This window comes from Choloepus didactylus, chromosome 5 (genome assembly GCF_015220235.1).
Source record: "Choloepus didactylus isolate mChoDid1 chromosome 5, mChoDid1.pri, whole genome shotgun sequence".
Classification (NCBI taxonomy): domain Eukaryota; kingdom Metazoa; phylum Chordata; class Mammalia; order Pilosa; family Megalonychidae; genus Choloepus; species Choloepus didactylus.
Window position 1 is genome coordinate 72,210,645 of NC_051311.1, and position 27,614 is coordinate 72,238,258.

General features: G+C 36.4%; 1 protein-coding gene across 5 annotated transcripts in view; it reads right to left on the reverse strand.

Moving 5' to 3' along the window:
- The window catches only part of CPED1 (cadherin like and PC-esterase domain containing 1), a 299,781-nt gene that overhangs the window by 252,654 nt on the left and 19,513 nt on the right, over positions 1-27,614 (reverse strand). For all 5 annotated transcript variants that reach the window (XM_037836286.1, XM_037836287.1, XM_037836288.1 and 2 more), the window contains exon 3: positions 15,073-15,256. In XM_037836286.1, coding sequence (XP_037692214.1) covers positions 15,073-15,256 — 184 coding nt within the window. The remainder of the gene's footprint in view (positions 1-15,072; positions 15,257-27,614) is intronic.

Below are 27,614 nucleotides of genomic sequence, written 5' to 3' on the forward strand. Positions count from 1 at the left end.
TTTCTAATTATTTCCCACTCAAAATTTGATAACAATCTCCTTATTTCTCTTATTTTGATTCTCCTTATTTCAAACCATTTCCCTAGTTCACTAGCATTGTTAATTTTAAGATGTATGCAAGCATTTTATGTTTTATTATTATGCTTTTACTTCTATGAAATTGATTCCCAAGAATAAGATTGCTGGCTTACAAAATACATTTATAGACTTTCCAGATTATTTTCCACAAAAGAAAAAGGCAATAATATTCTGCAGTTCTACCAGCAATGTGTGAGAGCTCTCTTTCCTGGACTCCACGCCCCCACCACCTACCCCCACCCCCAGCCCCCAGAAATAGGTGATCTCACTAATTTGGGGTTTTGCCCCACAAATGTAAAATGACAAACTAAGTTGTCTTTCCCTAACTTTTTGTGAATTTCAGCATCATTTCTTTTCTTCTTTGTTTTGCCATTTGGGTTTGTTTTTCTATAAACTGTTTATTCATTTTATTTGTATAAAAATAATTTAAAAATTTAAAATGTAAAAAAACAGCATTTAGTAAAAACAAAACTGTATATTTTAATTGATGTGCCATAACTCTTTTATTAAAAAATATGTCATTTTTAACTTCATCAGATTAAAATAGTGTCATAACTAACACTAAATGCACATGGGGAACCAGCACTGTTGAAGAAAATAAAAATAGTAACAATCTTTTGGGAGAGAAATATGGCAGGGAGGATCACAGTTTTAATATTTTTACCCACTGACCCCATAATTCCACATTATCACTTGTCTTTAAATGCAATATGAATGAATATTTGTAGCAAAGTTGTATTTTATAGCAACAGGTTGCAAAAATTCTAAAATTCTGAATAATTATCAAGGAGATCTTGGCTAAAATAATCATGGCATACCCATACAATAAAATACTAAAAAGAATGACATGTATTTTTCATATACTCTCAGGTTACTAGTATTGTGTGGTGGTTAAAAGCTCAAGTTTGAAGACAGATACTCCTGGGGTGAAACTTCAGCTCCACAATTCTGAGATGCTTTGGATATGTGGCTCTCTAAGCCACAGTTCCTCATCTATGAAATAGAAATACCTACCTTATTTCTTATTTATTCATGAGAATTAAATGAGATAATGATATTTAAAGTGCTTTAGTACAGTGCTTGTCATTTTGTAAATAATACAAGCTAGCTTAAAACTGATATGAAAGTTTATTGGAATTAAAAGTTGTATGTTGATATGGCAAGATTTTTATCAAATGCCATTGATTAAAGGCAGGAGATAAAAGATGTAGTGAGAGAGAAAAAGAGAGAGACAGAGAGACAGAGAGAGAGACAGAGAGAGAGATGCTTAGGGAAACTCCTGGGGACATGCACAGCATTAACTGTTAAACCATATTATGTCTGATTAGTAGAATTCAGGGTGATTTCCATTTTTGTCTTTGTATTTTCAATATTTGGCTGTATATTTTACTATCAACATGTAATATATTTATAAACAAGAAAATCATTTTCTAAAAATTTAGTTGGAAAGTAAATCCATGTAAGGAGATATCATTTGCTGAGAAAAAGAGGACCTGTGTCTTTCCACACATTATGTATCTTTCAAAGCACTTGTAAGTGCCATTAAAATGTTATATAGAAATGAAAATGTATTTAAAGTTTAACCTGAAACTCGATTGTTTTGAAATTCAAAGTGTCTCTGACATAACTTAGTGCCATATAAATACTCAGTGTGACAAGGTAATAATATTTCTTTTCATAAGACGAGAAACAAAATCAGTCTCATCATGCTATAATTATGTTCTGTACAGTAATAAACTAGAGATTTCAGGCACCACACAAAATAAGACCTTGCTAAATAAACCATAATATGCTATTTCTCCCGAAGGTGGACAAATAATGAATAGGAATCCTTGAGCAAATAAAACCAGTGAAAGTGCAAACACTCATTATTCCTGAAATGCTGGCTATCTGGATGAGTTTTCAGATTACTGTGGAATGTGCCTGGTATCCTGGCATTCCCAGCATTCCTACTAGAATGTAAGTATCAATTCTCCAGCAGAACCAGGAATCTGTTTTTTACTATAACTGGGAATGTGAATTTCCATGCTATACTTCCATAGGACAGCAGGCAAGGTTTGCATTACTAAAACAACCATCACATTAAGATAACAGTTTCAATAGTGGGGAAATTTGTTGATACCAGAAATTTCCTGTAGTGCTGATGGGAAATGCTTTAACCTTTTCAGATACAGTTTTGACAACCTGAATGAAGAACTATAAAAATGATTCTTACTCTTCATTTCAGTAATTTATGGATTTAATGTTAGAAATCTATGCTAAAGAAATAATTAGAAATGTGGACAAAGGTTTATATACAAAAGTGTTACTTACAACAGCAAAACACTGGAAATATAAATAACAATATGGAAAAAATTAAGAAAATAAATTAAGTAAAAATTAGGTGCATCCATATAATGTAAGTTTATGCAGCCACTGAAATAATGTTCATAAAGAGTTTTTATGGCATGTGTTTCTGATAGAGTAGTAAGCTAAAAACCCAGCTAGAAAATTCAATAACATGTATAAAAAGCTTGTCCAAAATTAACTGTCTTTTTGATGGGGTTATCATTAATTCCTCTCCTTTATTATATTGTTTTTCTGTACTTTACAAAATTTAGAATTGGAACACACCTTCAAGATCATTTAATTCAAAAATCTTAATTTTATGGAAAAAGAAAGGAGACCAAAGAAATTAAGTAACAGTCGTGGTTTCACATGAACAATACACTGCAGGCTAGTGTTCTTCCTTTCCATAGAATCATCCTGCTTCTCTTTGGGGGGACTATCAATATCATTTAGGTTAAATAACATATGCATATTTTTGCCTATCTTCAAAAAATTCCAATGTGTCCACAGACAGTTTACGTTCAGCTGCTTGTTGCTTCATTTTCATATGAGATCATTGATCTTGATTGGAAAGAATTAAGATAACCTGAACCAAGGTTTTCCAAATCAACTCAGGATTAAATAGTTTTAGCCTCTATGAAAATTTAGTAGTGGGACTTCTCAGCCACTAATCACTTCAATAGCAAACAGGCAGAACTTCTTTGTACTCTTCAGGAAATAATGACAACCCTTAATATTGAAGTACCTAGTACAGTGATTCCCAACATGTGGTCCCAGGACAAGCACATTAGTATCATCTAGAAACTTGTTAGAAATCCAAATTCTTAACCCTTTCCACTTCCATACTGAATCAGATCTATTGGGAACAGGGTCTAACAATTTGTGATTTAACAAGTCTTCCAGACAATTCTGATGCCTGCTCAAGTTTGAGAATCACGATACTAGCAAATCACTAGGTGCCATGGTGGAGCTTTGCCAAGACTATGTTCTTAAGCAAATATTCAGACAAGGATCCCCTTTGCCTTCTGATGATTACAAATTATAGAGCTAGGTCTCCCTCCTCACTCCTCAATCACTTGTTTGGTCACTCTGATAACAAGGTGGCATGCTAAACAATTTTTTTTTAAATTTCAAGTGTTCACCACTCTGAAATATTTTGTTGCATGATATTAAATGGTGAGACTCACCTAAGATTTTCATATTTTTTCATTGGAGAAAGAGCTGAAACTAGAGGTTATTATTAGTTTGCTGGTGGAATTCATCTTCCATTGGAAACAGAGATGTCACTGGCACTGGCGTGACTGGCATTGGAACAAAGTCAAAGAGCACCTTCACTAGAAGGGGATACAGAGGTTTTCCATTCTTCATTTGTTTTTGCTCAGACAGAGGCCTGAGCACATTCCATATTCCTCTACAGTACAGCGACTTCCTATTATAATGACTAAAATTTTCCTAAACTTTGAAGCTACAAGTGGTACTTGAATGTATGAAAGAAAGGCTCAGCTACTTTTTCTGTACTTGTTGGTTTATGTTTTCAATTGTTTGTTCATTAAATTCTGTATCTACTATATATACACAAGGTATTGTCCTAGGCAGAGTAGGAAATAAATAGATGAATAAAATATCCCCTGCTTTACAAGAAGTGTATAATATAGAAGGGGAGATGAGATGAATACACAAAACACATAAAAAAGTAGAACACAAAACATACTCTAGGTATCAGAGATGTAGGAATAATGTGTGATGAAGTCTCAGATCACTTGTTTACCATTTCTATTTGAGGAGATGTTATAGGTGAAGTCATATATTGATTTGGGCCTTAAGAAATGATGGAAAGGAATTCTAATAGGAAAGGTGAAATACTTTGAAAGGTGAATAGGCAGATTGCAGTAGTTGTTCTCCTTGGGCAGCCGTTAACACCAGGCTAGGATTTTGCTTATAAGTGACTCCTGGGCCCTCCTATGACAAAATTCTGATTTAATTTTCTGGGATAAGGCCTAGGCATTGGCCTTTTTTTATTTTTAAGTTCCTTAGGCAATTTGAATATGTGAAGACAGATTAGGATTAGATACTATTTAGGGGTTATTTCCCCTGAGGAGATTATTGAATCTGCAGAGTAGATTTCTTGATGGAGTATCAAGAGAGAAGATAAAGACGACTGCTGATAAAATTTTGGAGAATGCCCAGTTTTGGAGGAAGAACACAAAGAAGGAAGGGTCAGAAAGGTGGGAGAACCAGAAGGCTCATGAAAGAGGATAGGGTTTGTAAGAAAACTTCCTAACCCTGATTTAAATCACCTACTCAGTGCTACAGGATCATTTGTATATATTACCACCTTCACTAGCAAGTTTGGGAAATACTGCTACATAAGATCAAGGAAACTGAGATAAAGAAAAGTGACTGGATTCTAACAAAGAGGAGTTCCTTGGAGTTCCAGTTTGTTAATGCTGCTGTCATGCAAAATACCAGAAATGGATTGGCTTTTATAAAGGGGGTTTATTTGGTTACAAATTTACAGTCTGAAGGCCATGTAAATGTTCAAACTAAGGCATCAACACAAGTATAGCTTCACCGAAGGAAAGCCAATGGCATCTGGAAAACCTCTGCTAGCTGGGAAGGCACATGGCTGGTGTCTGCTGAACCTGGGTTGAGTTCTGGCTCCTCTCTCAGTTCCTGTGCATTCTTCAAAATGTTGCTCTTGGGGTATTTTGTCCTCTCTTAGCTTTTCCAGAGCAAAGTGTCAGCAAAAGTCTGCTTTCAATGGCCACCTCCAAAATGTCTCTCTTGGCTGTGGCTGCACTGAGTTCCTTCTGTTTGACAGCTCTTTTACATGGCTCCAGCGATTTAAGACCCACGCTGAATGGGCAGAGCCACACCTCCATGGAAATAATCTACTCAAAGGTATTACCCACAGTTGGGTGGGTCACATCTCCATGGAAACAACCTAATCCAAAGGTTCCAACCTAATCAAGACTGAACACATCTGCCCCCACAAGATTGCATTAAAGAACATGGCATTTTAGGGGACATAATACATCCAAACCAGCACACCTGGTAAATTTTGAAAGGACAATTTTAGGAGGTAGAGGAGGCAAAAAGATTATAAAGGATTAGAGAGATCACTAAGAAAAAACAAAAATCTACTTTCCTGAAGTCTATGTTTCCAACACTGAAGTTTGGACATCAGCAAAGAGACATTGTTAAATGAAAGTAACTTTAAGCTCAGATGAAGATAGAAGATCATAGAGGATATTCAGGGGAAAATATTTCTAATTCAGTTGGGAAACATCAAGTCTAAAATGGAGGAATTTGGGAAGTTACAACAATATTCGTAATTTTGAGAGTGGAAAGGAAAAATGGTACAAAAATTAAGAGGCAGTCTTGGAAATATAGTTACATGCTACCAAACACCCCCAAACTGAGGAAAACGTCAAAACTATTTCAAGCAGCTAAAATCTGATGATGCACTAGCATGGTAACCACTATTTCTGGAGTCCCCAAACTCCTTCTTAGTTCATCTACACATCCATTGTTTGAAAGGCCCATGTGAAGGAGTTTGTTTTCTTTCCCGGAGTCTTTCCTCAATCTAAATATAATACAGATAGCATTTGTTTTTACAAACTAAATCTGCCATTCAAAGCACAATTTGGTCTGTGGCAAAACCAAACAAAAATGCCTAATTTCTAAAAAGTTGTCTTTGCAATTCTGAAGAACTAGGAAAAGAACACAGACCTGAAATAAATTACTTACTAAAATTTCAACACTTCTTTTTAAAATAAAATTAAAAAAAATCAGCAGGAAGTGCATTTAACGAAACAGTTCAGAGAAAGTTGTCCTCAAAGTTATATTAAACATTTCCTGCCTTTGGAAAACTCAAACACCCAATCTGGTTTCTGTGAAATTTAAAAAGATCAGACAATTAGAAAAGAAGCTAGGCTTGAAGGAGAAATGCTAGGGATTTCAGTAAACATCTGGATGTAATTTTCAATTTTAAGAACTAAGCTACTTAAGGAAGCAGTTTAGTTTCTTTGGAGCAAAAATGAGACACTGGCTTTTTGTTCTCTTTTGCGCAGTGGAGGGTAAAGGAAACATTGGAATGGAGAGGTCACTCAAAGCTCAACTTTTATAAATAAGAAAAGGTTTCTTCAAAAATTAAAGTAAATTGAACTCCAGTTCTTGTGGTATAAACAACAGAACTGAGCTGAGGTTAAATAAACATTCCTTGAGTCCTAGTGTGCCGGTTAAAAAACACATTCTGTTTGATCGCAAATATATCAGTAATTCTGTAAGCACTGAAGAAAATAACAATAAACCCAAGCACACAACTACCAAGTGTGTCATAATACAATAAAATAAAATGCTATAACCTTATATGTTTCTTTGATTCAATATCTTTTTTTCCAGTTGGATTAATTAAAGGCACAAAAGCCCTTATGATACTGCCCAAAACCTATTACTTGCATAATAAAAAGACATATATCAGATGTGTTCCACACCGGCAAGGCAAAACACTTCGTGCCTTTTAAATGTGACTTTTACTCTTCTGTCTTCCTGCTAAAGAGCCATATACTATATTCAACTCAGGAAAACAGCAGGGGCACTGATATGAAGCTGAAGAGGGGACTGGAATGAAAAAAAGAAGTTCATTAGGCTCTCAAATTTAAATTATTAGTAGAAACATCTGCTATAAATGTGCAACCCTACTCAAAGGAAACGGCCTCCGAATTTGCCTCCCAGCCTTCCAGCTACAGACCAATGTTTCTCTGCATTTGTTGTCTCTTTTCTGCCTATAGGTCTCCAGACTAAAGCAAAGACTAAAGAAAGCTCTAGGATGATAGCAGTTTAAAATTTTTTCTTACCTTTTCCTCATTCTATGTGATAAGTGTTAGATGGCAACCTGGTACTAAAGAGTTGAAAAAAAGACCTCGCTGATCATTTTACTCATTCTCTTATGTAGCACATCGAACCTCTCAGCAGCACCCCTGATTTTTTCTGTTGCAACAAAACTTTCTACTTTTGGGGATGGACACTTCCATTGCTGGATAACTCTGTTTGATAGAATGTTCATCCCTAAATTGGTCCTAGTTATGCCTTTTAGAGTTACTACAAATAAATCTGGTATTCAAATATCCTGTTAAACAGTAAGAATACAAAAATCTTGGTCCATGTATTAGCAGGGCCTCCCGGAAACCTTTTCAATTGGAAGAATATATTTTCTCATTCTGGCTGCAGTTTTGGTTTCTGTTGCAACTGTAGGATTATGTCCCTCTTCGAGTATATATAAATAATTCCGATCCAATGATAGTATACTCTGAGTCAAAGTCTCTGGAACTACACTTTACTTAGACTCTGCCCTAAGGGTAGGTAAAAATTTTTGAAAACATTTTTTTAGGCCACAATACCATTTATGCACCGAAACAATGATTTGCTAACGACTACCTTAATGATGTGAAAGAATAATTTGATAGCGCTCCTATCTTTTTCTTTAAAGAAGTTTGTGTTCTTCAAATCCTGGGTCATAATATTTATTTTTCCAAAGTAAGGAAATATTTTTGCCTTATGTTAAGAAAAGAACTGGAAAGCATAACATAAAGGACACAAATGAGATCTAAATGTTGTGATAGGGTGCTGACTGTTTGGTTTCCCTTAAAGCTCCCTATGCTCACAAGCAGACAAAGTTATATATATTTACTTTTACATGTCCTTTAATGGAGTGCAGTTTTAGATAACACCATATGTCATAATGCTTATCAATATTAAACCTTCAATAAATCATTTATCACCTCTAAGCAGATGACCCACAAATCCCTACCTTCTACCTGGCCCCTGTGCTTGCTCCAATTCCTCCTATCTGCACCCATATGAAAATCTCACTGCACTTGTGATTAAATATGATTAGAACTAAACTCATCCACCCTCTCCCAAAACCAACAGGCTGAACAACTCTAGTAAAATGTGATAGGCAGAGTCTTGAAAGCAGGGAAGAAAAGAAAAATTCTGACAAATGGACACAAGCACTTAAAAATTCCAGCCCTCTAGAATCCTCTGACATATGAAGAACAATCCCAACAGACTAATGGCCTGGAATTTGTGGCTACATCGTTTTTGGTAAACGAGCAGATTTGAGCATGAGTAGAATATCAGTGTTCCCCCAAAATTAAATAAAAATAAAAGGTCTATAAATTATGTTTTAATGTGAATTCACTGAGGTAATTCACTATTTAAAGGCCCAAATATCGGTGCACTATTTTATCTTCATTTATTCATGCATTCAATAAATATTTATTGTGAGTCACTAGGTGTAGGGCATGGTTTTAAGTGATAAACGGAACATACATGTTTCCTGACTTCAAGGTGCTTACAGAGTTTTTTTATGTGAGGTTCTTTCTAATGGATGATCCAGGAAACTGTATCAGAATTTCAGCAAAGTGTGCAACCTTTTAATCAGAACAAATATGTTGAGAGGGCTGACTTGAAAATGCCTATCAAGTTCATTTAACTCCAAATAGAACTCAGCGGCACCACCCTTATACTACTTAAATACTATTTCATTTAGTACCCATTTTAAGTACACACCACCTGGAAAGGAGGCTTCACAATCTCCTTTTTATTACCAGTTCTGGACAGCAGGAACAATGTTATCACCCATTTACAGAGTACTTAACTCAGAACGATTCTCAGAACAGTCCCCAAATAATTCACAGATAAGGAAACTGAGGCTTTGAAAGGTTAAGTAACTTGCCGAAGGTTATGTACCCATAAAAGGAAATACGAGAGACTCCAATCCAGCTTCTGCCTAACTCCAAAGCTTATATATTTTAATTACCACAGTCTACTATCTCCCCAAGGAAGCAATTATTGTAGTTATGCTCTTCTAACTTATGGGTAATTTAAATCTCTACTTCCTTATACATGTAGCATCTTTTTAAATACATATAAGATCAAGACAAATTTGGAATTCATTTTCTATTACAAAAGCTAGGATTGATCAGTAGCAGATTTTTCTTTTCCATGTAAACTTTAGAGAGGCCTTTTGGCATGTAGCCACTGTAAATAAACCTCCAAAATTAGATGGAGTTCAAAGGATACATGGATATGTTGGGCATTTTTTAAAAGTCCAAGTAAATGTAAATAAAAATGGAGGATAGAAATTTATTATATTATCAACAGGGAAGGAAATAAGTTTTTTCTTCTTTAATATATTTTCTACAACATTAAGGAGTGATCTGTTCACCTCACTCTATCACTCAAATCTTTTAATACTATTTCCCAAGAACACTTTTGGTTACATTAAAGAGCATTATTAGTAGTGGGGAGTGGAGTGGTGGTGAGTTCTGAAACAACATTATTTAAAACACCATTCTCCAAGACACAATATGTTGGGTTTACTATCAATACAAATACCAGTAAATACTATCTACCAGGGTACCATATTAACTCTAGCCCTCCATAGAAGTATCTTCATCATATCCTGCTATAGTGTTATACTCTCAACTCTTCTTGAAAGATTATTATATGAACCAACATATGACATCCACTTCATTTGCAATACAATTGTAGATCTGGCCCTTGACTCATTATATAACTTAGTGTCGTCTATTTAATACTCTCTTTGAAAAAGCTGTTTTAAATATACCACCTGGGTGTGTGGGAAATTGAGGGGAGGAACTGCAATGATCTCCTCTTCCTGAGAATATAACTTCTATTCTTTCCCTTTTTGATCTGAGAAGTTGGAAGTTCAGAGCCAAATCTGAGCAAAAATTGTGGGAGCCAAGAAGAATATACAGTTTGTGACCTAATTTTATATTTCCATTGTATTCTGTATTTTATTGTAAACTATGAAATAATTTTTGAATGAGATTTGATATAAGTTTAAGAATTAAACTATCTCAGTTCTAGAGTTTAATCAGCTTGGTTTTGTTATCAAGTCACAGACACAAAGATCAGCAAATAGTTTCTGTAAAGGGCCCAACAGTAAATATTTTAGGCTTTGAGGGCCAGATGGTCTCCATTGCAAATACTCAGCTCCGCTGTTGCAGAACGAAGCAGCCATAGATAATATGCAAACAAATAAGTGTTGCTGTGTTCCAATAAAACTACAGAAAAAGGCAGTGGGCTTGATTTGGCTCATGGATCGTATTTTGCTGACACCTGGCAGCAAAATTGGAATGTTGTGTCACTTTGCGTATTTCTTCAAAGAACAGCATAGGTAAAATTCCCAAAGTACAAAATCAAGAGCAATTTGAAACCTGAAGAGTAATTCCAATTCTGTAGATTTGATAGTAAATTGTTATTTGTTTTTCACATGGGAAATAATACACATAATTTGAAAGGGCAGCATGTATCTAGAAGTTGACAGAAAATTGCTAAATATGCAATACTCTTCAGGTATACATAAATATTTCTGATCCAGTGATAAAATCTACTCTGAGTCAGAGTCTCTTGGACCATATACTGCGTGAACTACATCATGGGAGGAGGCTAAAAACTTTTGGTAACTATACTATTCCACAGACCGAAGCACTCACTGATTTACTAAATAGCATCTAGATAAAAGGAAAAAGAATAATCTTACCTTTTCCTTTAGAGAATTACATGTTACATAAATACAGAGACATAAGATATATTTTTCCAAATCAAGGGATTGGGAGACCATAAAATTGCATGCTTTACATTATGTTTTTAGGCCCAAATCTGCAGAGACAATTGTACTACTGTTCTCAAAATCAGTTTAAAGATGAAATACTTTTGAATCTTAAGTAATGCAATGGCAAAATAGCAAGTACACTCTTGGATCGTTTTATTCTCAAAATTAACTCTAAATAAAGATTACTAGTCTTTGAACTAATAATACTTCCCTTAGGACAGTGCCCCTCAAACTGGGCTACACAACAGAATTACCGGTATCTGCTTTTAACATAAATTTCTGGGTCCCACTCCCAGGCTACTGAACGAGATAAAATATTGGCTGGGCTTTACTTTGTCTACTCCCAGAACTTTGATGGTGCTGAACAGAGTGATTAGATCTTTGCCACTTACTACCATGAAGTAAATATCATTACTGCCACTGCCAAATAAGGGAACTAGGGCTCAATGAACTTAAACAAGCTTAAGGTTATATATTCACAGCCCTATAGATTTTCCAGACAGAGCCACCAAATTCTGTCATGTCACTAGAATGGAATTAACAGTGGCGGGGGGGGGGGGGGGGGGGATATATACATATATGCTCACATGCTAATTTAGAACCTGAGAAGGGTTGCTTTTATTTTCAATAAATGTTTACTAAATAAGTAATAGGAAAACTAACTAAAATATAAAGCCCAAAGGACTTTCATACATTCCCTATAATCCCGTATTTTGCAATAAAGAAAGCAATTATTCTAAAAAAATACTAGGTTAGGCAAACACCATAATATAAAGGCTACTCTACCAGTACAGATTATAACTAATAGCAAAAAGTTGCCTGTTTGGTCTATATTCTTTTTATTTGTCTCTCACTTTTTGTCCTTTTCTGGCCTCAAAAAGTTTAAAGAAAGAAGTAGTCCCAGACTGGAACAAGGAAACCGGTGCTTCAAGTAAAGGACAGATAGAACAGGAAAAATACATTTTATTTTTATTTTCCTATGACCAAGAATGTATTTTATAAATGTATCAAATCTGTACCTGGGAATTTAGTAGCATTTGTGGGAGCGCCTGTTTTGTTTTTAATATAATATTTTCAAATTTCAGTTCAACAAACAGTAGAAAGTGCAATGGTAAAGTGAAAGAGGGGTGGGATAGGGTCTCTAGATTGTTCCAAATTGTTTCCACTTCCCCCAAGCTGCTCAACACAGAGGGATTAAATTTAAATATGCTAATATAACTTCATACTGTCTGCTGAGGAACATATAGTAAAATAATTGAGGCATATATATATGAAACTAAAGCAAAAAAAAAACTCTGTAAGAATCAAATCTCTAAAAAATATTATTTTCAGTAGGTGCTTTGATTCAAGCATAATTTATATATTAAATTTGTGGTCCTGGAAAACAAACCACAGTAAAAAAGTTTATATGTTCAATAATCAAGGAATGGTTAGATTAGAGTCACAGGACTTATTTATTTCAGATATTCGATGCACATTACTCTCACAGAGAAAACTACAAAATCAAATGAAAAACCAAAAATCTATTTTCCATACTGATGAAATTGTGAAATTGCTACCCTTTTTTGAAGCCTGTTCAGGAATAATATCTTATTATACAGAGCAAAAGAATAACATGCCAAGAAAGATTTAGGAAGTGGATGTTTTAAAAGCTGTGGTAATGTGGAAAAAAAGAAGCCATATCAGCATTTACCCTGAAAAATTCTGGTGGCTCCATGTAGTTATCCTGTGCCATGGGTCCAGCAGTTTCTTTGGTTGCCAGATTCTATTGCTTTTACTGACCCAAGGACACCAGGGAAAAGAGGAGATACAGTCTGTTTTATTACTGGAAAACCTTAAAATTGAAATTGAACCGAAGTGGAAATCCACAGAGAATCCATGTTGTGCCTGTAGAAAGTCAGTAGCAGCACCCAGGCTGGGAGGAGGGGCATAGGAATTTTAGACAACTAGTAGTTTGGTATTTAGGCCACCACTTTGTGCAACTTCATGGGTACAGCTCACACAGAATGCATGCAGTGATTATACAGCCAATCACTCCCTTCAGTGATGGGCTGAAATATTCTGTGGGATGAGAGAGAGACTAAACATTCTGTATCTTTTCTTGACATCAATAACTATTCTAATAAACAATTTTCTGACAATTTCATTTATGGATATTCCAGGACATTGAATTGGCCCTTCTTAATAGAACCAACTCTCTTGTTTGATTACCTTTGAGGCTTTCAAAGTTTGTTTTCAGCTCCCCTTGATATTCTAGAATTTACATCTTCCCTTTTATTTTTCTCTTTTGCTTCTAAAGACCCTATGTTCTAGAATACTCCCCTTTCCTAGTAGTATGCCCCATTATTGTGGCATTTAGGAAGGCCTGCTTACATGGACCCATCCTCTGCACATCTTGAGATCTTCTTTCTTCTCATTAATGTTGATCTTGGAGCCTTGGTAGCTGAGTAGCTTATTGCCTTACAGCCTACGTGGTAAAGTCCTCCCAACATTCCTGGAAACATTTCCCTAACCTGTTATAATTCACAAGCACAAACTAGTTTTTTAAGGAGCAAGGGGGCACCTAACTGAAAAACAAGTGCTATGCTGATATTCTGTGTGATCCCTTAGGTGAAAAATCTGATTTGCTTATGCTTAATGAGTGTTCCACATCATTGCAGCTTTAATAATGATAGACTGGTGCAGGATAATGGGACAAAAGAGACACTGAGCAACAAAGAAGTGAAGAGGAAAAGCAGAGAAGGTGAAAATTGGAATGTTGGTGTTTATACACTGCCCTTGCCTCACACCAGGATTAAGATACAGGATAAATCTCTCTGTCCCTTCAAACCTCAGTTTCCTCTTCTGGAATTTGGGAAGTGTGGTGTTTGAAGCTTTATGTACCCCAGAGAAGCATGTTCTTAAATTTAATCCATTCCTATGGGTGTGGACCCATTATAAGTAGGATCTGACATTGAAGTAGGATGAGGCTACTTCAGTTAAGGGGTGACCAACCTCATTCAGGATGGATCTTAACTCCTCTTACTGGAGTCCTTTGTAAATGGAATAAAAGCAGAAGGAGAAGGAAAAAGCCACAGAACCAAGAAGTGGAAAGCAATGAAGCCCAGAAGAGAAGGGTGAGAGACCAACAGATGCCACCATGTGCCTTGCCATGTGGCAGAGAGTCCAGGAACATCAGCAGCCAGCCTTCAGGGAGAAAGTGTCACCTTGATGATGCTTTGATTTGGACAGTTTCCCAGACTTTAACCATAAGCTAATAAATTCCCATTGTTAAGTCAACCCATTTCATGGTATCTGCTTTCAGTAGCCTAGGAAACTAAACAGGGTAATTAATTTTCTTAATCCTAGGGTGCTCATGGGGCTACAATGAGTATTAAATGAAGTCACAAATACAAAATACAGCATAATATGTATCACATGCTTAGTTGTTCAAGAAATGTTAGCTATTGTTGTTACTGTCCTTTTTTTGATCCTCATCAACTAATCAACTTTCCTGTCAAATATCTTGCTTAAAAAGTTATCTCTTATTTTTTCTTCTAATGACAGAAATAAAAGTACTTGACTAGTAATAGAGTCAATAATAAATATTCATACCACTTTTGCCTTTAGAGCCAATCTGTGAATCACATTTAAAGTGGCATCTCAAAATAATTTCTATAACATTCTACTTGCAGTCAGATGAAGTGGCAATTTTCTTAAAATAGGGAACAGTTTGGTCCTGGGCAGAACATACATTCAGGTTCATGAGCATAAACATTTTTTACGTAGCATTTAAACACGAACTACACAATTCAAAAATGATACAAAAATATAAACAACATAATTTCAGGAATAAAGTTATATAGCAAAAAGATTGAGTGGAAGATGAAAAGGAGCTAAGTTTTCTATGATGCAGGAAATGATCATTGGTAAAAATCTGTTTCTGTGAATTTTTTTGTAGAGTAAGAACAGTAACACATTCTAGGGATTGCTTAACATTATAGCAAATATGTTTATGTTATTATTTTCATTAGTCTGACCTTGTCCTAGCAGCCCCAGCTCAAGGCCAGCACCGAGCTTTTCATCAACGATAACAACCGAATAGTGATGCTGAGTTAGAACACGCTGATGGAGCTGAAGCGCCATTTTGCTGTAAGAAGGAGGCGTGTAGAGTATGGCTCTTCTCCCATGGCTACCAAAATGTGTCTCAATTGACTCTTCAATCTGAGAAAAAGAAAAAAAGCATAAAAATTAAAGAAGAAAATGTGGTGTATTTCTCTTGAAGGACATCATTAATGCAAATCAAGAACCATTCAGAAAGTTATTCTTAAAGTTTTTCTCTAGAAATCAAATATGGAGTCTTTGAAAGGCTGACAATAACAAAGACAACCTTGTATGTAGGAACTGAAGATGCACTGCATCTTTCTCTCTTATTACAGAAAGATGAAAATTTTAGGCTATTAAAATATAGAACTCCTAGAGGAGCACTGCTGCATGCAAATATAGAGCCCAACTCGAGCTGAAAATATAAATGAATAGTAGTGCTTGACATCTGTGTTGTGCTTTTATAAAGTTTTTCCAACTGCATTATCTTTCAATGGGTCTTTGAGATAAACATGAGGGGAAACAGACTCAGGAAGGATAGCTGTTGTGCCAAACGACATAGTCAGGGAGGGGAAGAGCGGAGAAGCAATCTCCAGCGCTTTGGAGGCATACACTGCTGCTGCTTCTCTCAATTTTGAGGTAGCAAAATTTGAGTGCATCTCAGTGAGGCAGGATGGGTCTTTAGGTATAAGAAGAGAGCTACTGAAGTATAATTTTAGGTTCTGCCCTCAATAGTTTGTTGTCCCCACCCCAATAAATATTCCTTACTCTCATACTGATGCTTAAATTCAATCAACATTGGGAATATTTTTTAATTAACAAGTAGAGAGAAAGCTAAAATTTAAATTCATTTTAAGGGTTAATGGTAGATACCGAGTGCTTTTCTGAAAACATGAGATTAAACTTTGATAAGCTGAAGATGTTTCTTATTACCAGAAGGAGCCATGAGGTTGTATGCGGTTTAAGACAAAAATGCGGAGGGGCCGTAGAGGAGGAGGCAAAGAGATGGAGGAAGACAATGATGAGGAAGAGGTTTAAAAAAAACTGGGGGAATCCAAATTTTTTTAGTGGCAGCTCTGTATCAAACTTTTTTATAGGTCTAAAACATACTATATTCCATGTGTTTTCCCCACTTAAATTTTCTCATTAATTCCCATTGCTGGTAGAATCAAGTCCACGTTCTTATCAAGGAATACAAGGGCATTTAGAACATCGACCCTATCTTCTTTCTCACATTATTAATCACTTCCTTCCTGTTCTAGCCCTGCCCCTTCCTGTTCCCGGGCCTTCCACCAATAATTCCTTCCTCTCTCCATTCGCCCATTGGTCAATTCCTAATCATCCTTCAATATTCAAACATCATGTCTTTTCATAAAGTTTTAATTGAAATACAAACTTCCATCATCACTTATGAAAGAAAACTGTGTCTCTCCTGCCTGTGAGCTTTGTAACAGTGAGGCCTGTGTTGTCTGTGTCTTCAGTGCCTATCATAGTACACGGTGCGTGGAACATGCTAATAAATCACGGTTTCGATAATTTAATAAATGGAAGGGTGCCATCAAAATCTTTGACAGAAACATATGGAGAAAAAGAAGAATCAGATTTCGATTATAAACCCTTTGAGGGCAGGAACAATATCCTATTTTTCCTTGCTAGCTGGTAATTAAGAAAGCATAGTGTAGTGCAGGAGGACACAGACTCTAGAGCCAGACTACTGGGTTCAAATCCCCTGGCTCCACCAGCACATTTTGTGTGACCTTGGATAATACCTTCCTCATATGGGTGCTATGAGGATTAAAGAATAAATATTTATAAAGTGCTTAGAACAGCGCCTGGCACAAAGGAAGTACTATATAAGTGTTTTAGAAATAACGATATATGATAAAGAGCAATGAGTCGAGAAAACTGTTTCAGAAACTGAGTTCTGATTGGAACATGCTAAACATATGTATTTGATACAGGTGTTATGAATAGAATGGAAAGGATTGAGACACAAGCAAATCACACCTGCTCATGGTACTTTGCAGAAACATGATTGATTAGATATCTTTCCATGTTAGAAAGATGTTGCTTTTTATTGATAATGAAACTATTTAAATACAGGAATTTAACTGCAAAGTGGGACATGATTCCCTAGGAAATGTTGTAATTGTTTGTAATGATACATTTATAAGGAGGAGTATTTGAAACCAAACACAGGTTGAGCCTTTGGACCCAGGAGTTAGAGAGAACTGAGTAGACCACTGGAGGCCAAAGTAAACAGGCATCTAGGTGAAAGGGGAAGACAGATGCATCCAAATAAATCAATGTCAATCAAGCAAAATGCACAGTGTCCAGAAATCCCTTTTCTTATATTCTCGCATAATCACAGGATACTCCTCTCTATTACAACTGGCTCAAGTATAGCAGCGATTTCACAAGGCCTAGAACGTATTTTAAAACTTTAACTTATTATTGTTTTGAAAGCTGTCACCCTTCCCTTCCCTCCAACCAGAATCAGTTTATTCAAGAGTGATGAAACTTCTACCAATATATCTTATACAGAGCATATTCTAAATAAAGTATAACTACTGGCCGTCTTTTGCAATAACCTTTATAACCTGGACTGAAATTTTAACTCATGTCTCAGACCACAGAAAATAAACAGGAAGTGAACTTGTTAGTGAAATTATGCTGTATTATCTTGTAATACAAACTGTTCCTGTCCTTGTAATATTTATAACACTCTGTATCAGCAAAATGGCCCAATACCAAAGGATGAGAACACTTTTAGCTGGTTTGACAACAGGTGCACACAGTGTGTATGTGAAACACAAACTATGCAAACAATTAATGTCAACCACACCAGCAAATGTGAGATTATCCAACGCCAAGAGCGGCGGTTTTGGAATAAGAGCTCCTGATTAATAGTACAGATTTGAAGATATATTTTTAGTTGAAGTATCCACTTAACCTGGCCACCACTAGAACAACTAAACTTGAGACTTACAACCCTGCTGACTAGAATTTAAAAAAGAATGAACGTCACTGGATTTACATTCTGAACTCCCAAGTCACCTACCACTCTCCCTTCTTCTTGACAGATTTGCAAACTGTTTCCTCAGAAATCACTTTGCTAGCCTACATGAAAGTTGTTTTACAATAGAACATATTATTTTTATTGGGAGGACTTCAAAATCTGAAATCCTTATACCACTTTTACATAAAGCAAAGGATAGAATATCAAAATAAACTACTTGGGGCATTAGATGCACCAACTGTAGAGTAAGATGAGAGGAGGATTGGGAGTCAAGAAATCTGGATTTGAATTCTGGTTTTGCCACTTACTTGCTTCATTTACTTGGGCAAGTTATTTAATCTGTCTTCATCAGAGTTTTCTCATATATATAGTTGAAGTAATAAACCCTACCTCATGTGGTTGTAGCTGGAAATTAAATGAGTGATTAGGTATGAAAGTATCCAACACAGTGCCCCCCAATAAATAATGTTCACTATATACAAGTAATATTGAAAAATAATCTATTTTTAACTGTAATCCTCCTTTTATATTAGAAATTCTGTAAGCTTTTTGATTAATATGCTTTGGTTTCTAATTGTCATAAAAAGCATTTTACAATAAACTATATGCTTTCACACTCTGACAAATGTTTTCTCTTTAGGACTTTTAAAGTGCAAATTTTATTTTTTTAATCTCTCTATTTATTTATTTATTCATTCATTCATTCATTTACATTTATTGTCTGTCTCCACACATCAGAACACAAGCTCAATGAAAGCAGATATTTGTGTCTGTTTTGGCACTTTTGTTTCCCTAACCTAAGAACAATACTTGGACATAATGGGCACATAATAAATATCATTTGAATAAATGTAAATGTCTTTTTTCTTTGATAGGTTGAAGAGTCTTTGTTATAAAGACTACTCTGGGAAACTGGGAATAGAAAATAATTAAAATTTGTATCAAGAAATTTATTTCAATAGAATTGTGAATAGTAGCCAGAAAGACAAAAATAAATATTTGAGCAGAATAATGAATTTACTATTAAAGATTGTATAAAGCATTATATTATTTAAAAAAAAAAAAAAACTATATTTCTCAGTTACTTACACTGTTAAAAAGTCTTCACCAAGACTCACCACAAAACCAAGAAATACAGCTCTTTAAAATACAGTTGGGATGAAAAATACAACTTGTTTTTTTCCACACAACAGAAAGACTTTTTTTCTGGATTTATTAAAGTAGCCATGTATTTATGACATCTTTTGATGCTTAAATACAAATCATATAGTATACCTGGTGTCATACATTTGGTATTTTTTATTTTGGGGGGGGGGGGATTGCTATCATGCAGCCAAAGCCTAGGAATAGGCCTCACAGCATCTTATATACCTAAAAGTTAAATCACCTTCCTGGTTCAGTTTTGGCATTTTAGAAATATTGCAGAGTCTGTCATAGTGAACTATATTTTAATTTTTTCCATTGTAAGAATAAAATACAGATTTTTTTCCCCATTGGTGAAATGTAAAATCATCTTAGAGAATTTATGAAATAAAATGGATGGAGTTTTCTAGAATGCATTTCATACATATTTTCTTCTTAAGGATCAGCTATAATTTCAAGACAGTTTAGGGGCCACAGATTCCCTGTCTCTGCAAGTACATCCTTCTGAGAATGTCTCCTACATAAATGGAGCTTAAATGCACCTCTGCCTACATCTCACAGCTGCCTCTGTAGTGGGTGCAACCGATTCTCAAGCCCATCATGAAATGACCACATATTTCTCAGAACTACTCTGTGTCACTGAGCATCTTCCGGTTGCACTCCCAAACTGTACCCTGGGTCCATCCCACCTTTCAGCACTCATTGATAGGAAAGTTTGCTCATACGTGGCTCTGTGAAGGTTCTGAACAAATAAAAGAGAAACCAAAGCAATAAAGTTGCAATATCAAAAAATTAGCCTCTATATAACCTTGATGAGATGGCACTTGCTTTTAACAGATATTTCTCAAACCCATGAATACTTAGACCTTTGTACCTATCCTATCCCTTAGTCTAATTTTCCCTTCGGCTCTTCACAATTTGTAAGTATATATTATTTGTTTAATGTCTGCCTTTCCCACTAGACCGCTTCTTCTGGAGGTCATGGACCTGCCTGCTTTGGTTATTGTTGTATATTTTATTTATTATTCCCAGCTTCTAAATATGAAGGAATAAATGAATAAATGAACCAATGAATAAATGAAAAGTATGAGCCTATTATTTACAAATACATATGTGCCTTTTAATTGTTTACTCATTAGCAGGTGAAAAAATCCAATAGAAAATCTCAGTGGAGGCTTCAGTATGTGCACTTGAAGCCATTAAATATCCATGAACTCTTCATCCTCAATCACTCTCTCCTCTACTTTGATTCAAACACTCACTCCAATAGTCTCAACTTGACTTTGTGATCCCCCAAATTGCCCCATTTCTGAAATAATAAAATGAGATATTTCATTTACTGATCACATTCATAGCTCCTCAGCCCTTTTTGTTTATTCCTAATACATCAATTCTTGAACCATTAGCCTTCCCCCTAATTTCAACCTTTCTACTCTTCTTTCTTCACCTTCTCTCTCTTCAGCTCAGATTTCATGGTCCAACCCTTCAACCATTTTCTATACAATATATTAAATTCCCTTCCTCCACTGTATTTCCATCACATCCCCATGGCAAAGCCTCAAGCATGGAAGAGCTGGGGTATAGCACTGAGCAAGACAGACAGTTCTCTGCCCTCACAGAGCCGACAGCCAATCAAAGCAGACCTAAGCAAGTATCTATAATAAATTATGATGAGTCTGGTGCATTGGGAAAAATTGGATGTTCTGGAAACACTGAACTGGAAAGCACTGAGGAAGATTCCAGGAACCTGCCTGTCTTGTACTTGGGCTATGATTCCTGAGGGCTGCTGAAGGAAAATGTCCACTTGGATATATTTTGTATCTGCTTCACAACCATCATATCCTCTTTTCCTCTTGTTTCCATAGAAACAAACCCATCATCCTCTTATCTGTAGGTAATCACTCTTCTTATTCTCCAGATTCCTCAATCCCCTTCACACTCACCCAGGCAATAAGCTCCCTCTCTCCCCATTTCCATCCTCAAATATCAAAAGACTTCCCTCCATCTTCTATCTCCTTTCCCTGGATCCTTAATCTCTCTCCCTCTCCCTCCTCCCTCCTCTACCCCTTCTCCTGTGCCTTTTCCTCTCTCTTTCTTGTCTCTCCTGGATCTTTCTCATCATTCATTCATTCACTTATTTAATATTTTTTGAGCACTTAGTATGTGACAGTCATGATTCTAAGCTCTGGGGATACAACAGTGAAGAACTTGGACAAAGTTCCAGTCCTCACTGAGCTTACATTTTAGCAGGAAGAGCAATAAACAACTAATGGAATCATGCAATGCAATTTTCTACTCTGGTTAGGGTAAGTTGTTAAAGAATGACCCAGAAGCTTTTTTAGATGATGTGGTGCTTACAAGTATGTTGAATGTTGTATATGAAAGAAAAAGAGAGAAGACAGCAAGATTTAAAAAGACAAAAGATGGGAAGAAACATTAAAACAGGAGGTCCTTGAAGGTCAGCACTATGGGTTCTTTTTTCTTGTGAGTGAATAAGATGGTCAGGTAGGCAGTAAGAAGTGACTGGCAATGACGATAAAAATGGAAGCAATGCAACATTACTTATTATTTTGTTAAAAAGCCAATAGGAAACCTAAACCTGATGAGTTGCAGAAAATTTAAAAGTTGATAACTTCATGCTTATCTTTGCAGATGTATACATTTCTGATGAACTTTGATTCCTTTCACTAAAAGCTGTAGTGGGGAGAAGGTGGAGGAGGAAACAGACTTACTATAGATAGAGGGAAGGTGTTTTTGTTCTTTTACTTTGTTTTCCAGATGAATGGGCACCCTGATCGAATTCTAGAAGGTCAAACTTTTTCTACCTAAATCATAGGATTTCGTAAGGACCATAAGCTGCTCCTCTCATAAGGCAGAGAAGATGTTAAAAAAAAAATGGATGCAATGAAAACAGGGACCAGGGTGACTAAGCCATAGGATGGAGACCTCAGACCATCCTAAGGAAGCATTTCCCTGAATTGGGAGCAGCACAGAATGTGAAAGACCTGTGAGATATAAGCAGTAGGTACAGCACTATGGAGACTGATTTGGTCCAAAAAGAGTAAGGAGAAGCAGCAACAAAGTCAAATTATAGTGTGTACAACTGAAGGAGATGTACATAAGGTACAGAGGAAGAAACAGCCCCAGAAAATGGTGGGGAGTGGGGGGACATTATTCAGGAGAAAGGACTTGCTGTGATGACATCAGAGAAGGAGTCAGTAAACCTAATAAAAAATTAGAAGAAAGAAGGGCACAAAAGAGCAAAACAGAACAGCCCAGCAGGACAGATCCTGACCTGGCCAACCCAAGCTAGAAAACATTTAATGATAAATAATGCCAAGTTGCCATAGGCCACAAGAACAGCTGAAATACTGATAACTCACGGACATATCATGATTTTTGCTTGTGAGAAAAGACTTCATTGCACATACATGAAGCACTAAGCATTTAATATGAAGGTAAATTCTGACAATTCTTAGGTCACTTCTATGTTTAGAACTACACCATCCTTTTCTAAAAGGGGCACATGATAAAGCACTTGTCTAACTGAAGGAAAGAGAAGAGAGGAGGAGAGAAAGGAGAAAGACAAGTTGCAAGAGAGTGAAAAAAAAAAAAAAAACAGCTTCTGGGTTCTTAAAACTCTAGAAAATGCACAATCATGCTGGGTGTAGCTTTAACTGTATATATTGCCCACACCCTCTGCTAGATAATCTCAAATACAGCATGCATCTTGGAGGCAGCAGGAAGAAATTAAAAAAAAAAAACAAAAATACAAGGACGACTCTTTCCTGAGCTCCTTTAGTCCGTAATGAGGATCTTTTGCTGTGATTTCCTGGCAGTTCATCTTGCCTTCCCATGCCCTGCAGTGGTTGTTGACTGACTATTTCTACCCCCACTGAAATGTTCATCCATTTCAGTCACTGGTTCCTCTGATATTTTCTTTCTCTGTTGCTCCTAAATTTTCCCTTTTCTCTTTTCTAGCCATTTTTAAGGTCATATAAAGCATTTCTTCCTGCCTCCTCTAGAGACTTTTCTTTCAACCAATTCAAGATTCCCATCCTGGTACAACCCACGACGCATAGCTGTGGTCATCAGTTCGCTATGTGCTACTGTAGCCTTACAGGTGCAGTGGCAACCCAGCTGAGATTTTAAAAACACAGGAATAGCTGGGAGATACTGGCCATGATAACTTCCTTCCAGATATCTTTAAGAATAAGATAAAACTTGAAGAGATCAGGAGAGAATATACTTTACTTTTCCTCTTGCACATTTGATTTTACTTCCAATTGTGGAGCAAATGAAAACTACTTCTGAGTGGCCCTCTTTTATCTCTTACCCCCTTTCTCTGCCTTCCTCTTTCTCTCTATTCCACCCACCCTTTTTCCTTGTCTCTTTCCCAGCTACTCAAACAGAGCTTAACAGAAGGAGGAGGAAGTTATACTCTTTCCTACCTGAAGCCCTGATTAGATCTGCTGGTTTTACAGTAAATGCTCTCCAGCTGACCCTTTGAAATTTCTTATTCCCTCTGGGACTGATCTCAGTGGCAGCAGTAGTTAAAGGACATCGTGATGAAGAAAATATAGAATTGACAATCCACAATGATGAAATAACAAGTAGAGGACAAGGAGAGACCTTGTTCTTTTGACAAATGTTAAAATAATAGCAAGGCTCTGTCCCCTGGTGCCAAAACAAGTTAATTCAGCAATTCAGTCTCAAAATAGTACATCCATGCAAAGGCAAAGTAATTCAGAAGGAAGAGCACTGGGGGCATTACAACAATATCAATACCTAAGCATAATACACTCTACCAAACATTTTTATAGATGCCAGAGCCTCTGAATGAAAGTTTGAGCCTTTTCTATCAGCACCCAAAGGCCTTCTGAATCCTAGGCCTCCCTTCTACTTCTTACCCTCCATTCATTATCTGCTGACACTACATAAGCTCTACTCCATGTACTACGTTTTCTTCAACTGCAAATGAGCACCAACACCTGCCATCTTAATTTTCATGCTATTGCAAAGTTTAAAGAATACAAAAACAATACAGGTAAAAGCAATTTGAAAATATATAGGCTCTCACACTTATAAGGCATTATTAAATATCACTTAAAGAAGTTGTTGGATAAAAGAACTGTTGACAAATTAAAATATTTTTTTAAAAAAACCTCAAAAATATTAGTCATGTGATTTTATAAGGGTTCTGTCAAATTACAAGTGGAATATTAGCAAGTAGTACTTATTATATAATAGGGACATTAAAGTATTTAAACATAATCAATAAATCAACTTTTCTACTATTCTTTTCTGATAAAAATCCAAAGGTAGAGTAAAAATATCATTATGAAAAAAAAAAAATTTCTAAGACTCTGATCCAAAAAAATTACTGCCATATAGAAAATAAATGTACTTCTTAAATGTGGAAGCTAGATCAAAAGTTAGGCAATTTGTTAATTTTACAACTGAATATAATTTAATCTTCATACTTTGTTATAATGTTATACAAATACATTTACATGCCAAATACAAAAAGCCCTTTATCACATTATCTTCCGTATTTATGACTTGGAATGTATGGTCAACAATGTCAAGGCTTCGGATTTGCCCTAGTATTGGAGATTGAATCCTGTTCCCCGCAATATGCATGCTCAGGTCCCCAGCCCTGGTCCTGTGGGTGTGAACCCAGTTGTAAATAGGATCTTTGAATGTGTTGTTAGGTTAGGTGTGCCCAAACTGAATGAGGGTGAGCCTTAGTCTAATATGGCTGAAGTACTTGAAAATAAAAGAAATTGGACTCAGAATGAAGGGGCCTGAGGGAGCAAACATAAGCTAGAAGTCAACAGAACCTGGGAGGGATAGGAGAAGATGCCACCACGTGCATTACCTAGTGATGGAAAAACCAAGGATCAAGGATCTTTGGCAGCCAGCCCCAGAACGCCAGTCCTCAGGGAGAAAACAGCCTTGATGACGCCGCGATTTTGGACTTCTACCCTCAAAACCATAAGCTATTGTTTAAGTCACCCCATTGTATGGTATTTGTTTTAGCAGTTGGAAAACTAAAACACCCTGTATTCACCTACTAAATTCCTGAACTCCTCACTTTCATTCTCCATTTCGATTCTCATTCTCTTCTCTTCCAATTACGCAGCTTGCTGCTCACCCTCCCACCATCCATCCTGCCCAGTTTATGACCTCAACTTTCCTAGCCATGCTGTCCTTTCTGTATTTCACCTCTGCATGCACACAGACCCCAGGGTTCTGCAATGAGTCACTGTGAAAGAACTTGTGGTGACAAACCATGGTGAACATGTCTTCCTGTGGGTAGAGTCCAGTGTAATGAAACACCTGCTGGATATAAGGGTAGAATTCAGGCACTGAGTTGGGGATTAAGAGGTTCTCCATCCACTGCTTATTCAGTCTCCACATTCATACCCCCTGGGAGAGGATAGGATCCTAAGCCCATTTCAAGCGTGTAAGATCACCAATCCTGCATGAATAATATTTCTGGCTTCTGGCTTCTCCCCTTAGCATTTACATCCCTGTAGAAACCAGTTCATCTGAATCCTTCCCAGAAATTCAGAACTGTGCAGATGGTTAAGGATGGACAGCAAACAGACTTCATGCAGGTAGCACTGCATCTCCAGCACAGCTCCAGTTCTTGGTTAAATGAGGGGCTGCAGGATAAGGGCACATCCCAGCAAACCCAGAGAAACTCTGCCACATCCTACCCACATGGGCCCCAAGTGTTAAGAAGAATGGTGAAGAGAGTGCTAAACGTTCAAGAATGACACCTTCCCCGGAGACTCTAAATAAATGAAACACCCTGCCTTATACCAAATGTGTAGACCAAGGTTCCTTAACTACAGCTTTATGCCTCAGCACCCATTCTGGGTTTTCTGTTTTTGCTTTTGTGTAACACTGAGCATCTTTGTGGCTATTCATTCTCCACTGCATCCTCATCTTGTCCCTTCAGCTCAATGAAACAATACCAATTAAAACCTTGGCTCTCTTTGGGGACTACCCTGGGTAACAAACTTTTAGCCTGCCTGATCCCTAAGAACCTTTCTTCCACACTGTCCCACGTGCAAGCCTCCACCCAGTCTGCCCTGGTCCTGCTCATGTGACCAGATGCTGCACTATTACACCAACACACCCTAATGTGACCTCATCCATTCTTTTTACAATCAGTCCTGGAGCTCCCCATATTACATACTCATTCTAGAATGCTTATTAGATGGCCAAATTTCATTCTCAAAAATAACAAATTGTCAGGAAATGACGACATCTCAATACTACAATATAGGCACTATTTCTATAGGAAAGAATAAGACATCTGAAATTTGATATCAAATTTTCAAGTCCCTAAACTCTATAATCCTTCCTCTATGGGATGGATTGCACTGCAGAACAATATTCGGCTTTCTTCTGTGACTGGCTGGAGAAATGAGTTCTCCTTCCTAGAGGTCTGGTTTACTCTCTAAGGTCCAACAAAAGGTCTCACTGGCTGGATGTAAGGCAGAATTCTCCCTTCAAATGTGACAGACTGCTTTAGTCTCCTTAGGAAACCAGGAGGTGAGGCAGCTGTTTAAAAGGGGGTTGAAATTGATTGTACACCGGATGATTATATGGTATGTGAATATAGCTCAATAAAATTGCAGGGGGAAAAAGTAAAAAAAAAAAAAAAAAAGATTATGTATATTTAATGAGGTTAGGTTGTTTGAGGAGACCAGAATTTAAGAATCCAATTGAAAGTACAAATGAATTCAAGGACTGCTGACTGCCATAAAGGAAGCCTTAGACTGGACCACATGTCAGGGATTTATACTAAATTCCATTCATCCATTCATTCAACATGCTATGTGCCAGGCATTATGTAAACATCATCTCTGCCCTGACCCAACTGTCAGTAATTTTTAGAAGCATTTATTTTAATGTTAGATTTCACAGGGAGTGGTTAAAATGTTACAGATGCTTTGTTGCTTTGTTTTGGGTTTTGCTAGGGATTTTGTGCACATCATTGGATGATGATGCACTCTCCCATTTATATTACAGACAAGGGGCTTACTTTAAAATGTCATCATTTTATATTAAGAACAGGAAATGATTTTAGCTTCTTCAGGTTTATATTTCTGACAGAAAAGATTTCCAGAAATATAACTTAATGCTCTGAAGCAAACAAGTTTGCTTAAAGCAGACAAGGTATTATTTTAACTACTGTTTCATTTCTTGCCCTATTTTTTCCCTACTGTCATCTACTCCCTTAAAAAAAAAAATCAAGTCTGCTCCCAATCTATCTGCTTTTAAAATGGCTTATGTAGT